We start from the raw sequence: 14,219 nt of genomic DNA, 5'->3' as shown, positions 1-14,219 counted from the left end.
GGAACTGAGTCAGAGATATTTTAGACCAAAATTGTAAGGTCTGCTAATTTTGCCTAACTTGAGATATCTAGGGGCTGGGTTTTTTTTCAGCATAATTAGCACTTCGTATCATGTTCAAAGCACAGCTCCAATTGACTTCAGTTTAAAGTGATCAGCACTTATGCAAATCAGGCCCCTGGTGTCTCAAGTTGGGCATCCAGAAAAGGAGGAACACACAAACTATGAAACTAGTGGGTAACTATGGATGGTAGATGAAAGGGTAGAATTCAGCTCTCCATCATGGTATTCAGGTATTTTAACTACAGGATCATCCTCCTGAAGTTGCTGCCTCATTCACTATGCACCTTCCAATTTCCTGCAGAAAACAGACTTGTTTACTACAAAACCCTGAGCACCATCCATCTTGTGCACTGAATGAGGCAGAGGTCTTGTAGGAAAAAAGTATGTGATCATGTAATTAAAGGCTATAAAAATGTATAAACATAAGAGGGCTGAATTAAGGTTGCATGGTCAGTCTGAGTTCTGGCATTTCCTAGCTTTTGGGTTGAATCTTTACAATCTTTAAACATAGTTTATCTTACATGTAATTTCCTAGGTTTTTAAAAAAGCAAATGGAAAAAAACAAGCTCCATGTGGAACATATTAATCCATATGTGGTTTACCACTAGGATTCCACTTTTAAATCCTCACCACAGATCTCTACCATTTGAGGTATCTCAGTTCCTGGTAGACTGTGGGCCAGTCACTAGGGGGGGATGAGATACAGATTTTATCAATGAGTTTGCCAGCTGTTTGCTGAGGACAGAGGAATGTTGGGACTTGGGAATCCTGAGTTCAGTTTTGGGTTCTGTAGGGGAGTGTTCTGTGGCTGTTACAGATTCTTTTGTCCCTGTTTCCTTCTACTTGTCTCCCCTACCATCTCCCCTGCTTCTGTCCCCCTCTGCTCAAATCCCCCAAGTCTGTCCCTGTCCACTTCTGCTCCTATCCCCCAGCCTGTTCCTCCTCCTTCCACCCTGCATATCACCCCTCTACTTCCTCCTTCTCTTTCATGCTGCCTGGGTGCCAGGAGGGGAAGCATTGCGTGTACAGGAGGGAAAGTCTCTCTAATGTCAGTTGTGGTGCATAGTATTGATAGCTGCATATATGCAGCTAATCAGGTATGTTTGTGTCTGATATGTTTTCCCCTTCTGATTGCAGTGTGGGACTAAAGAAGGTCTTCTATTTTTGCAAACAAGATGGTGGAATAAAAATTGAAATGAAAATAATGTTTCTTGCACTGTGACCCGTTTTTACCCTCTGTCTCTAAACCTAGTGGAATCTTTAATGCAGCACTAGGATTAAATAGTAAGAACCAAACCTTTGTGGCATCTGTTTTGTTTTTAAAATTAGCAGCCTTGGGCCTCAGTGTCCTCATCTGTAAAATTAGAGTAATGATACTGATCTCCATTGTAAAGAGCTTTGAGATCTACTGATGAAAGGTATTATTATCACTATTTTGTTATTGTATGTCTTTGGCCTTGTCTGCTTGACGAGTCTTGTGCATCCATACTAGTCATGCTGAATCATATTAATGACACCTGCAGTTTTACTGTTCTTGAACAACTTTGTCCACCCTTATATTTTTGTCAATAGCCATCTTGCTCTTTCTGGAATTCCACCTCATGTCACAGTGCTATCTGGGCATGAATATTGGCTTCTGCCTAGTGGCAGCATGTTCATGGAATGCACTTTATACTATCAAAGATGTCTCAGGTATAGAGTTATCCAAAATGTCAAAGCTCTATCACCAGGAAGTGTTGCCTCTGGAAAAAGATGCAGAACAGCTGTACAGTGTGTATGGAGCCATTTGTATGTGTCGTCTGGCAAGCACACAATTGGCATTGCAGGTGCAGAAAGGTGTCTAGAGAAGCCACTTTGGAGTGACTGTTTGCACTGTGGGATGACAGGATGGGCAGGGGTTTGCATCAATTGTGCTTACTTGAGAGGGAGAATCATCCAAACTGGGATTCAAATGACTGACTCATTTAACAACCACAAAAAGCATAATCTGAGGTGTTAGTGAAAATCAATGGTAACTGGAACAGTTGTGTATTGGATACAAGATGAGTTTTAGTTGATTGAGGAACAATTATTATTTAGCATGGTAAATTTCTTAAGTGTGTATAAGGCCCTTTTCCCCCCTGTTCAGCCTGCTTTCAGAGATTGAATCTAATCTTAGACGGTGGTTGATATTCTTTCTGATGCTTTTTCCTAATATCCATATCAATATGGTACAAAGTATAGTTCACCCTGAATAGAGCTCAGCAAATAATTGAGAGTGAAGAAAGTGTCCCCTGCCTGAGTGTGTGTTTTTTTTGTTTTTTGTTTTAAATGCTGTCCCCTTGCACATACAAATTACAGCAGGGTATTTTACTACTTGATCACACAATATGCATTCAGAAACACACAAAGTTACATAGGTGCACTGTAGGTAATAGAAAAAGATGTATTTCCTTTGCATTCTATTAAGTGAATAATAGTATGTTGCGTTGTCCTTTGTGGGCTGAAAGACCCAATTATAATATATACATGGAAGGGGCCAGAATTAACATTGCTATGCCAACTGTAATTTTCAACTTCCTGACTTGGGCATTTAAAAACTTAGGTTTCGTGCTGTATCACTGTATTGCTTTTATTGGTGGTTGGGTTTTTCACAGGAACACTATTTACTTCTAGGGTGTGGCCGGATAGTATGGATTGGGATTGGTGTCCTATAATGTAGATCAGTAATTAGAACAGTGTAATTACATGAAGCTGGCATGGATTTTTGGGTAGTTATAGTAGGCTTTTGACTTGTCACAATTATATAGATTGAAAACTAGTGTAATCTGTACCTTGGGGCTTCCTCTTACAGCACAGCTGAGTGTAGCATTGTATCCAGAGATCACAGAACGGCTTACTAAGGGGTGAGTGAATTTGGGGGCTTCAGAGAAGTCATGCTCTTTGTAACTGGGTGGTTTATAAATGGTGCCTGCAATTCAAACAGAGTAATCTAGTAAGAATTTTGTCTTAAATCTTGCCTAGTCAACACAATCTACTTGTAATTTTATTTTATCTATGCTGTTTTAGGAAAGCAGTAGTGTTAAAACATCAGCGTTGCAAACATTTGTGATGTAATGAGGTATTTTTTCCTAAAAGCCCTAGCTCCTGGAGTCCTAGGATTATGTGAGACTCTGTTTTCATTTAAAAAATAAGTTTCTAGCCTTCATGGTTGCATGGAAAAGCTTGAAAGCATGAACTCTAAAGATTCAAAACCCAGAAGATAAGAACCCCAAAATTTGTTTTTAATTTAATGATTTCTGGGGGGCCTGACTCACGATTCTTGTGGCTGAAAATAAAGAAATATGTCACAGTCTAATTTATAAAGAGTCTAAAAGATTAGAAGCTGTAAGTGCCCAGTATTAAGTAATGAAAAAGTCTCTGCTCCTATGCCAGTAATTCTGTACTCTCCTGTCTATAATGCATTACTCAACTTGCTAACTGGTGTTTATCCATGAGTCAGTCTTTTGTGACCTTTGTTTTGAAGAATGTGTGTTACCTGTCTTTTGTATGTAGGCAGGAGTTTTAGTTGTTGCAGCAGTTTCACTCAGTCCACACACATTTTCACTGAAGACACGGAAATAATACTCATTCCCCATAATCAGGTCTGACACTACACAGTTGGTGCGTCGATAGTGGTCAAAAACAGTGTACCATTCCTATAATGAGATTGTACATTAGTTTACTTTTTCTAACATCTTGAAAAAGGTTTAAAGGGTCAGAGATGGTGCTAGTTGTGGTATGCAGATCTTCTTTGTCAGTATTAGTGAAGAAGACCGCCTACCAAGCAACAATGATTTTGGGAATGGATAACAATTCCTGATAGAGTAAGTGATAGCACACAGATTCCTTTAAGGGAAATTAAAACCTTACCTATTTTCTTACTTTGATCTTCATTCTGGCACAAAATTGTATATGTACTTGCATAAAACACACAAGTTTCTATCCCTTATGCTTATTGTAGGTCTGTCTTCCTAAGTCTTCAGAGACCGCTTTAGTGCCCATAATCACAGATGAAATCAACATGACTACTCAATTTCAACATAACAAGATCAAAAATCATGTCAATTGACACAAGCCCTGAAAGTGAATATGTAATTTCTGGTTCAGCATCCTACTTCCATGCTCTACCTGGCCCTATTCATCCCGCCCAATTTCAGCGACTTTAGAAATTATTGGCAAGCCTCAGTGTCTCTCACCATTGTCTTTTTGTCAGCCTTCTGGATTGTGTACCCTGAGATCTGTGCATTGCCATCATCTTGGGGTGGTTTCCACTCCAGAGCGACATTGAATCCCCACACATCTATGATTTTCACATTCTGAGGTGGACCAGGTTTGTCTACAGAGGAAACAAGTCAGACAAACTCAGTTCTTGTTTCAGGATCTTTGATCTTCAGCATTTCCTTCCAAGCAGGAAAAAAATTGTTACTAAGTTGTGTAATTATCCCACAGTAACACACTTATTTTATGGAGAGTTAAAGTTGAAAATTAAAACATGAAAATAAAAAAAAGTCAGTTAAGGTACCTGCACTATTCTTCATGCTATCCTTCTGCATACTATTTAGAGACCGGCAATCCATTTAACAAAAACAGGAACCACCCAAACCTTAACTTCTCCTTTGAATCAAACAAGAACTTTTTGCAATGTTGGATGGGAGTTAACTCTTTTTGCCAGTCTTTTATTATACACAGTTTTCTCTGACTGAATTAATCAGTTTCTCAGTGAGAGGTCGTGTATGCACTGAGGGCAGTGTATTGAACCACCTAGGCACTGGATCTATGTTTAGCTAGACTGATGAAGGCCAGACACTTAGAAATGCTTGAGTACTTTATTGGAGAGATTGTTGATGTCTCTCCTATGGGAGGGTAAAAGCAATGTTTAAACAAGCTGTAGTCCTGCCCTTGTTGAAGAAACCAGTGTTCTACTTGAATGTTGCCAAGTCTCTAACCTCCTGTCTCTGGGAACATCAGTGAAAAGGCAGTGACAGGCCAACTCTAGCATCCAAAATCCTTAAACTCCTTGGATCTGTAGAATGGGTCCACACATTTCTTTCAGAGGCTAAGGGTGGGTGACTTCTTTTTCTCTCAGCTGACTCCCACAAGGCTGAGTTTTGTCACTGCTCTTTTACACAGTCTATATAAAGCTGGTGAAACATTGTGATATATAATGGCTACAGTGTTATCAGTTTGCAGATAGTTCTTAGATCTATTTCTTGCTTTCAGAAGTATTCAGTCATATCCATGGTGTCCCAATGTCAGCCAGAGAGTGTGATTTGGATGGCTTTAACTCACTCCAAATAAGATTGAGTTGATGTGGATTGGCAGAGAGAAACATTTTGAGGACCTTTAACCTGTCTCTTGATTGAGGGTGTCTGCCCACGTACTGTTAAACTGGTTCATTCTCTTGGGTCTTATTAGATTCATCACTGCACCAGACTCCCAGCTTTTATCAGTGATAGCAAATACTTTTTCATCCATGGCTGATCAAGAGGATAAGTACTTTAATATGCTTTCTTCACCATGTTTATCTGTGCCTTGTTTATACCTCTAGGCTAGATGAGTGCAATGCACTCTTTAGAGCTAGCCAAGAAGTTTTGACTAGTACAAAATGAGGTTCTCCACCTTCTGGCTAGAGGTGGGCTACCATGAGCATGCTACACCTGTGTGTTTCTCTCTTCCATAGTGGACAGTCACTTCTGGGTGAAATTCAAGATGCTGATTTTCTACAAACCCCTTTATGGCCCAGGTTCTTGTTATCTTAGAGAGCCCCATTTCCTCTTTGCCATCTGTATCACTTCAGCTATCTTTCACAAGGATGAAGCTTGCAGGAGCTGGAAGCCAGTAGGGGAGGGCTTTGTCTCTGGAATTTGCTCCTGTTGGAAATACTTCAAAGCCCAAACCTGTCCACTTTTAAAATGTGCAGAATGGCATCAGGCTTTTCCACTATCATGTCCACCCTCAGACCCCCATGATATAATCAGGTGCCTCATGAAGGACTAAAACACAGTCACACCTTAGACTGGATCATCTGTCTAGATGTGGACAAAGGAAATTGAAGGATTGACCTTTATTTTGGGCAGTCCACTATAACCTTCAAATTGATATAAAAACTTAGGTATAATGCAGGAAGACGGTTTTATAAGTAGTCTGCCCCTGTTCTATGAACTCATAGTCCCAGATAATTTCTGAAGCATCCTCAGTGAAATCCATACCCAACTGAAGAACCAAGAACTGGAAGATCTGGTGAGACTTTGACCTTGTACACTGGCTTCTGCTGTTGACCACACTGGTACCTAAAAGCACCCTTGCATTCATCCCAGCAGATCACTGTTGGTTTCTGATAAGATGGAGCAGTAGGAAAGGAAACAAATGACAATGATAGAAAACTGGCAGTTAAACTCCAGCGCAAGATTTTTCTCTACTGTAGCTAATATATCATCAACTTTACAAGTAATACCCTGTACAATTTTCCAGATTGTGAGCCACCTTTTTAACGCAAACTGCTTCCTCATATCCCAGCAACAAGCGCCTTTCAAAGAGCTGTCAACATTATAAGATCAGGACACCAGCAGCTATTCATGAGCCTTAAAACACCTTTCCCCTTCCAATGAATTTAGCTCATTCACATAGCAAGAAACTATAGGACTGCTGGAAGAAATCTGATTCACTACTGACGACTGATCTATGCCCATCATGGGCTAGTTAAAGACATCTGTGGATTCTTACAGAGATTGTCAACTCCACACCACCTTTGATGAGAGAAAGTTACCATCCACCTTAAAGCATACCACAGTCTGGTCTATTTATATTTAACTTAGATTTCACAAACTACTGCTTGTTGATTGACCTCTCATTTTTGAGCAAATTAACTTAGAAACTAGCTACAGGCTGCCTCCAAACACACCTATCACCAATATCCTGCATCCCTCCAACCTGGGTTTAAGGCCAAGTCAGAACCAAGGTAGCACTGAAGGATGATCACCTCCTGCCTGTAAACTGCAGAAAGTTCTTGCTCTTATTTCTGGATCTGTCTGTGGCATTTCTATATAGATCATTCTATTGTCCAGCGGTGCTGGAACAATTTTTATAGTGGGGGTGCTGAGAGCCATTGGATCAAACTGTAAACCCTGTATATAATGGAAACCATTTCAAGCCAGGGGATTGCACCCCTAGTTCCAGCACCTATGCTACTGTCCTGCCTAAGTGACGGCAGGAATCCATTGTAAAGTGCTGAAATGGCTCCATTTCTTCCTTTCAAGACAGAGTGCGGTGATGGAAAACTGCTCTGATCTCTGGAGCACTCAGAAAGTCCCATAAAGATTGATTCTCTCCTCCATCCTTCTTAACCTAAACACAGAGTTGTTAAGGGAAATTATGATACATTGTTTTAAATGCCAGCAATATGCAGACAATCCCCAATTTTAAGTTTTCATTTTCCTTTTGACACAAATGGAATGATTTTCTATCCCCCTCACTGCCCGGCTGAACAAGAGATGAAAATTCTGTACTACCATGAATAGAAAAGAATCACAAAGCACTGAGTCAAGGGTTATTTATATTTGGAGCTTTCAAATGGATCCAGCTGTTGTTTATTGGTAACACTTCTACACCCTCAAGAGCAGTGTGAAGTGATGATTTGGAGTGCACATTCCAGACACAGAGTAGAAAATACATCTAAATGAATTTAACTAAAAAGGCTCCTGGAATTTTGGGGAAATGATTGGGTAAAGGTACAGAACTGTATTTCCATTTTAGTTTCCACGCTCTGTAAAATATAGATAGCAGAAGTATCTCACAGGGTATCATGAAAGATTTATTCAGTGTTTGTGATGTGTTCAGCTACTACAGTGGTTCTGCCTTTCATTTTTGTAGTCATCTCAAAAATCAGTTTGAAGGGAGAAGTTGCAACTAGCCATGTAATGGATAAAGATTACAACTCTGTGTAATGAATACAAATACCTAGGGATGCAAAGATTAGGGCAAAAAATTGACAGAGCCAGAATTGAGATGAATTGGGGCTAAGTGAAACAAGACAATACTGTGGAACACTGTTTTGTGTAATTGAAGTCTGTAAGGGATGATATTCTACAGAATAGTGATAAATCCAACCCTTAAACCAACCTAAGTGGATTGCTAGCTATGCTGTGGCTTTCTGTGCCAAAGCATAGTATACCAACTCACTTCACAGGCATACATGAGCCACCAGGGCTATGCTGAAATAAGGCAAAAACAATTACAGCCAGCTATTTCCAGCTGCTAATCTTTGGAGCTGAGTTGCAGATTGGATGAAGGCATTGCTCTTTCCCTCTTGCTTGTTCTCCATCCTCGCTCTCACATCTGCAGTTCAGAGTAAAAGCCTTCCGCCTCCACATCTATCAGTGACTGCCTTAATTCTTTTTCTTCTCTCTTTCTGAAGTACAGAACATAGAAACAGCGAGAGCAGCAGCACTGCCCATCAGAATGTGGAAATGTGTCATGTTGGATTGGAAGTTTTAAAAACTGCAATCTGCTATACCAAGAAAAATGTCAGCCTGTCATTTCTATCTTGAATAACACCTCCATACTTATTTGACTATAACAATTCTACACCATATACCTATGTATCTGCCTGTGTGTAAAACCTCTACAGCAGGGTTTCTCAAACGGGTCGCCGCTTGTGTAGGGAAAGCCCCTGGCGGGCCGGGCCGGTTTGTTTATCAGGTCCGTCCGATCGTGGCTCCCACTGGCCACGGATCGCTGCTCTGGGCCAATGGGAGCTGCTGGAAGCGGTGCAGGCCGAGGGACTTACTGGGGCTTTCCCTACACAAGCGGCGACCCCTGTTTGAGAAACCCTGCTCTACAGCAACCCCACTACTTGTGAATCTACCAATACCTAACAATATTGGACCAGATGACTGTTATATTTTTTTAGAACACAATGAATAATTTCTAATCTGTATATACACCAATTAATAAATTCTAAACAATTTCTCTTTTGTTTCTATCTTGACACCAAGGGCTGGTGTTAATAGCAGGAAGTGTGTGTGATGCTGGCAGACCAGGTGCCAGCTCATGCCAAGGACTTTAGGCCCCAACTGAACACTGATGAATGCATAGCTGGAAACCAGTCTGGCTCATCTGTGTGTTAGTATTATTAAAATAGTATTAGATTTATAAAAATGTGTCTAGACTTTATCAAATGGTTGTAGGATGCCCCATGTATTTATCTCACTTAAGATTATATTAAGGTATGCATTGTAAATCTCTAACAATGGCCTGGTCTACACTACAGAGCTAGGTCGATGCAAAGCAGCTTTTGTTGACCTAACTTTGTAAGTGTCTACATTAAATTTCACTCCTGCTGATGTAACTGCCCCACTACGCTGACTTAAGTCCAATTCCGCAAGAGGCATAGAGTCAATGTCGATGTAGTTAGGTCGACGCATTGTCACTGTAGACACTGCATTGCTTACATCAACTTTTATTGGCTTTCAGAAACTGTCCCACAGTGCCCCATACTGACAGCACAGTCAGTATAAGCACTCCTGGTGAGGATGCTCACTGCCAATATAAGGAGCAAAATGTAAACACGCACCAGCGATGTAATTACTGCAGCGGCTGTACGCTGATGTAAGTGAGGTCAACTTAATTTTGTAGCGTAGACATGTCCGGTAACTCACCAAATAGGAAAGAAGCATTACATTAATGTAAAGTCCGGATTCCTACCAAAGATGCTAGGTCCTGCACACAAATGAAACCAAATGAGCCATTGTGAAGCATTAAAGGACAAAGACTTTGTGGATTGCTCCCCCCACATCCATGAAGAGAAGTGTACAAGGACCTGTCCCATGAACTTGAACTATTGGGGAAGGGAATAAAAATTCCTGACAAGAAGAAACTGGGTCTCTATGCCGCTTGGACTTTGAGAGGGCAAGATTTCTAAACATAAGCTCGGGATCGTCAGTGCTTGGCCTGGTTAGCCATAAAGGACTTAAAGAATTTGCTTATGATAGAAGCTTCTACCATCCTTTGAACTTAAGATTGTAACTCATTTGTATATGTATGTTTACCTGCTTTAACCTTGTTAATAAATCCTTTGTTAATGTATTATAGGATTGGCTTCAAGTGTTTTCTTGGGTGTAAGATCTAAGGTGCAATTGACCTGGGATAAGTGACTGGTCCTTTGGGACTGGGAGTAACTTGAATATTATTGTGATTTTTGGTGTAAGGGACCATGTATCACAAAGGCAGGCTTACCTGGCAATATAGACCAAAGTACCCAAGTGGACTCTCTGTGTTAAGGCTGTTACAGTGCTTGAGGAGCCCATACTTGATACTTGGTTGCTGAAATCTAAGTATAGATCTCCCAATCAGTTTGGGGTTTGTGCTCTGCTTCTTAACAGTCTGCCTGAAGTTGCTACTCTCACTCCCGAGCCGCTTCAAACAGCTTGAGAGTGTATAGTTCTTTTTCTTCTCTTTGGGGATGAAAGGGACTTACTTCAGGACAGTCCTGTTCTTGGTTGCCTGCTTCCTCACCCCAGTCCTCAAAAGGTAAGAGCACATGAGGCTATAGGCATTAATCCCTCAGCAAGTAGACATCTGTCAAGGAAGCTTAGCTGATTAACTGATTTAGCAAAGGATCAGTGATTGATGTATTGGTTCTTTGACAGCCAGGTTAGGCTCTCACCCTTCCAGCTGACCTATGCGTGCTGTTACATAGCAATTGTAGCACTGCTGTCAATAAAAAACAGCCTGCCTGTTTCTCCCACGTTTCTCTCCTGCCAAGAACATACAAATCTGGAGAGCAGAAGGTGCTGTTGACAGAAGTGAAGTAGGGCAGCTCTGATGAATGAGGGGCTAAGTCAGTAATTTAAATGCATGCTTTGGCTGCAGAATGCTCTGCAAGTATCCAAGCCCTTTCAGTTATTAGTAGGAGATTAACTGAAATTTATTTAATGTTGTGGCAAAGCTATCTACCTAAGAATTTAGAAAACTTACACCAGTCCTGCAGGCCTGGTACATCTTAAGTGTAATAACATTACTCACACTTTATCAGCCATTAAGTTTCTGTGGGAAATGGTTCTCTGACAACTTATATATATTTTTACACGTAAAGTCATTTTTATGGTATGAGATGTACCAAACATTGAAAGGAAAATACTTAGTATTGTCGTACAGGACCAGAGCATGCCTTAGGTCCTTTGTGTCTAGAACCATTAGGTGCTCACTCTTGCCATCTTTATCTATCTATCAAATTTTCAACAATATGCAATAAGCTCCATATTCTCAATTCTAAACGGTCAGAAATTATATTAAATAATAACATTCAATAAAATTACACATTCCCAGAAAGATATTAACAAATTGGAGGAAATTTAAGGAGGAGAACAAAAATGATCAGGTCTGAAGGAAGTGATTTAACCTTTCCTCCTAGAAGAGCAAAATGTGTATAATGTGGCTAAGCAACATTTTACTCTTAAAATATTTGTAGATGGTTAAAAGCAAAGATAAAATATTATTTTGTATTATCAGTATTAGCATTATTTAGTATGTTAATCTGCACCAGAGGGTTGTAAATCCTAGTGTACCATTAGTGTGTTGTGTACTAACTGGACTTGTGGACACTGTTGGCACCCACTAAACATTCCCTAGTGTGTGTTAAGGTAGTCCTGTGAAGAACTACACTAACGTGCACTAGGGAGCTTTTCGTATGTGCCAGCAGGGTCCACAAAGGCCAGTAAGTCCATGACCTGCTCCAAAATTTACACCCACTGGTGTGGACTAATGCACCATGTAGACAAGGCCTTAGCTGATCTAATAGGTCTTTCCATCTCTGTCTGCTATAATTGTATTAGACAAGTATTCTCTGAATTATTTTACAAAGTTAGGATAAATTCACAACCTGAATAAAGTGGAATCCTCCTACTAATGTATTAGCGCCCCTCTCTAACTCCGGGAATAGTAGAATAATACACATACTGGTCCCATGATTTTTTGCATTTACAACCCCTGGGTGTAGAAGGATCATGACACCAGCATACTAATTCCTGGATTCATATTTCCTACCTGGCTATAGTAAAATCATGCACAAGCCCACCAGGGCTGGGATCCATACTTTCTACTTCTGTGTGCAGAAGGATACACATACTAATTCCACTATTTTAAATGTTGAGCTTTAAAGTCACAAGTTTCTTACCCATTATCTGCATGGTAATAGCAACCTTATCATTCATGTTTTCTATCTGAACTTCCACTTCATATGTCCCTGAGTGGTGATGCTCAGCCTTTCGAATGAACAGGATAGTATCTGTGGTGCTGTTCCGAATTCCCACCTCTTTGGCGTCTAGTGTTTGACCATCTTTTGTCCAAGTGACTTTGGGTCTAGGTTTACCCTGCAGGAAGAAAAGAGCATGTTTATTCTCTGGACAACAACAGATTTGCTTTTTTCAGGGTCTTTTTTTTCTTTTTTGGTCTATAAAAATAGAAGAATTAATTTCAGATGCTGTACTGATAGATGAACGTATGATTCTTTGGCTGCTTCCCCATTTCCTGGGCCCCTCCAGCTATTTCTCTTCCATTCTCATGGATCAGTAGCACCATGTTCTGACTGGGCAATGGAGATATAATACCCCATTTTAACAAAAGTCATTCTGGGAACAAACACTGACAAAAGGCTGAAGTTACCTTCTCCCTTTTAGATTCATTAGGAGAGCTAGCTATCTCAATGCCCCTTTTCTTTGGAGGATGAGGAAATTGAGAGCATGTGGAAGATGAACAACAGAAACCTCCATGTGCTTTCTGTTGAGGCTGTTACTCCAGCTACTGTTCCCCCCCCCCGCCAGTCCCTGACTCCCATCTCCAGTTGCTCTCAAGGCCTTCCAGAAGCTCTTGCCCAGAACTGCAGCATCCTTGGATCTAGAATTTTGGTAGTGCAGGACAAATCACATAAACTGTTTGATATACTTCGCTCCAAACAGTCAGGCACAGTAGCTGTGCCCATAAATGAAGACATTCTGGAGCCAATAAAAGATCTATAACTTACACATCCATTAATATCAGCCACTTCCAAGACAGCTGATATTTAGCCCCTCAAAAGTGCTTTGGGTGCTTTTTTTAATCCTACATTGGGGTTCTTATTGTTTCTGCAGCCTAAGAAACGTCCAAACAATTTGGCCCTCCAAAGTACAGCTCTAGAAATAAAGATTCCAGGTGCCTAGAACTTCTGGGCAGGAACCCATATTTATTAGGCACATTACAATCCACAGTTCTACCAGGTTTGCTGGTTAACTGATTTATTCACCTGGGACAAACTGGTTGCCTCTTGTTGATCAGCTGCTTGAGGATACCAGAAATCAGTCAGAAAAAGACAGTCTCACAAGGACAGTTGGTGGCAAAGCACTCTGTCAAGCTGTCTGAAGTGGCTCACGAACATGTGTGCCAACCTCATGGCAGTCTGTCAAGAACCAGGGCACAAACCCCCAACTGGTTGTGTGTTCTATAATTAGATTTCACCAATGAAGTATGAGGTGTGAACTCCTCAAGCACGATACCAGACTTAACATGGAGTGAGACAGTTGTCTTAGGCACTGTGGTCTATCTTGCCACCCAGGCAAGCCTACTTTGTGATAGATGTTCCCTTACACCAAAAATCACATCAATAGTCGGTTACTTCCAGTCCCAAAGGATCAGTCACTTACCCCAGGTCATTTGTACCTCAGATCTCAAACCAAAGACAATGCTTGTAGCCAATCCTATAATAAACTAACTACAAATTTATTAACTAGGGGAAAAAATGAGTTATTTATGAGGTTAAAGCAAGTAAACATACACATACTAATGAATTACAGTCTTAGGTTTTAAAAGGTATAGAAATTGCTGTAATATGCAACCTCTAGACGTCTTCTAGGGCTAACCCAAGCTAAACAGCTTGAGGATCACTTGCTTAAGTTTAGAAATACTGCCCTCTCCAAATTCCAAGCAGTATAGTGATGCAGTTCCTTCTGGTCAGGGATATTTATTCCCTTCCCCCAGAGTTCAATGTGTGATGGAATGAGGGTTTGTGCATGTCCCCTCTTCATGGGTGTGGGGGGAACAAAGTCTTTTGTTCCCTGATGTTCCACAATCGTTTCTCTGGTGCCCTGCCCAAGAAAAGAAGGCATGCG

The 14,219-nt window shown here is 40.7% G+C and overlaps 1 protein-coding gene across 1 annotated transcript in view; it reads right to left on the bottom strand.

Annotated features, from left to right (window-relative positions):
* MYBPC3 (myosin binding protein C3) overlaps positions 1-14,219 on the bottom strand; it is a 114,699-nt gene that overhangs the window by 3,263 nt on the left and 97,217 nt on the right. Inside the window, exons 27-30 of the mRNA XM_065404411.1 lie at positions 12,254-12,449; positions 4,278-4,417; positions 3,578-3,737; positions 2,874-3,010 (exon numbers count right to left, since the gene is read on the bottom strand). Coding sequence (XP_065260483.1) covers positions 2,874-3,010; positions 3,578-3,737; positions 4,278-4,417; positions 12,254-12,449 — 633 coding nt within the window. The remainder of the gene's footprint in view (positions 1-2,873; positions 3,011-3,577; positions 3,738-4,277; positions 4,418-12,253; positions 12,450-14,219) is intronic.

This window comes from Emys orbicularis, chromosome 4, assembly GCF_028017835.1.
Source record: "Emys orbicularis isolate rEmyOrb1 chromosome 4, rEmyOrb1.hap1, whole genome shotgun sequence".
In the NCBI taxonomy this organism is placed as follows: domain Eukaryota; kingdom Metazoa; phylum Chordata; order Testudines; family Emydidae; genus Emys; species Emys orbicularis.
The sequence above is the reverse complement of the archived record's forward strand: the minus strand, read 5'-3'. Positions and strand labels throughout refer to the sequence as shown.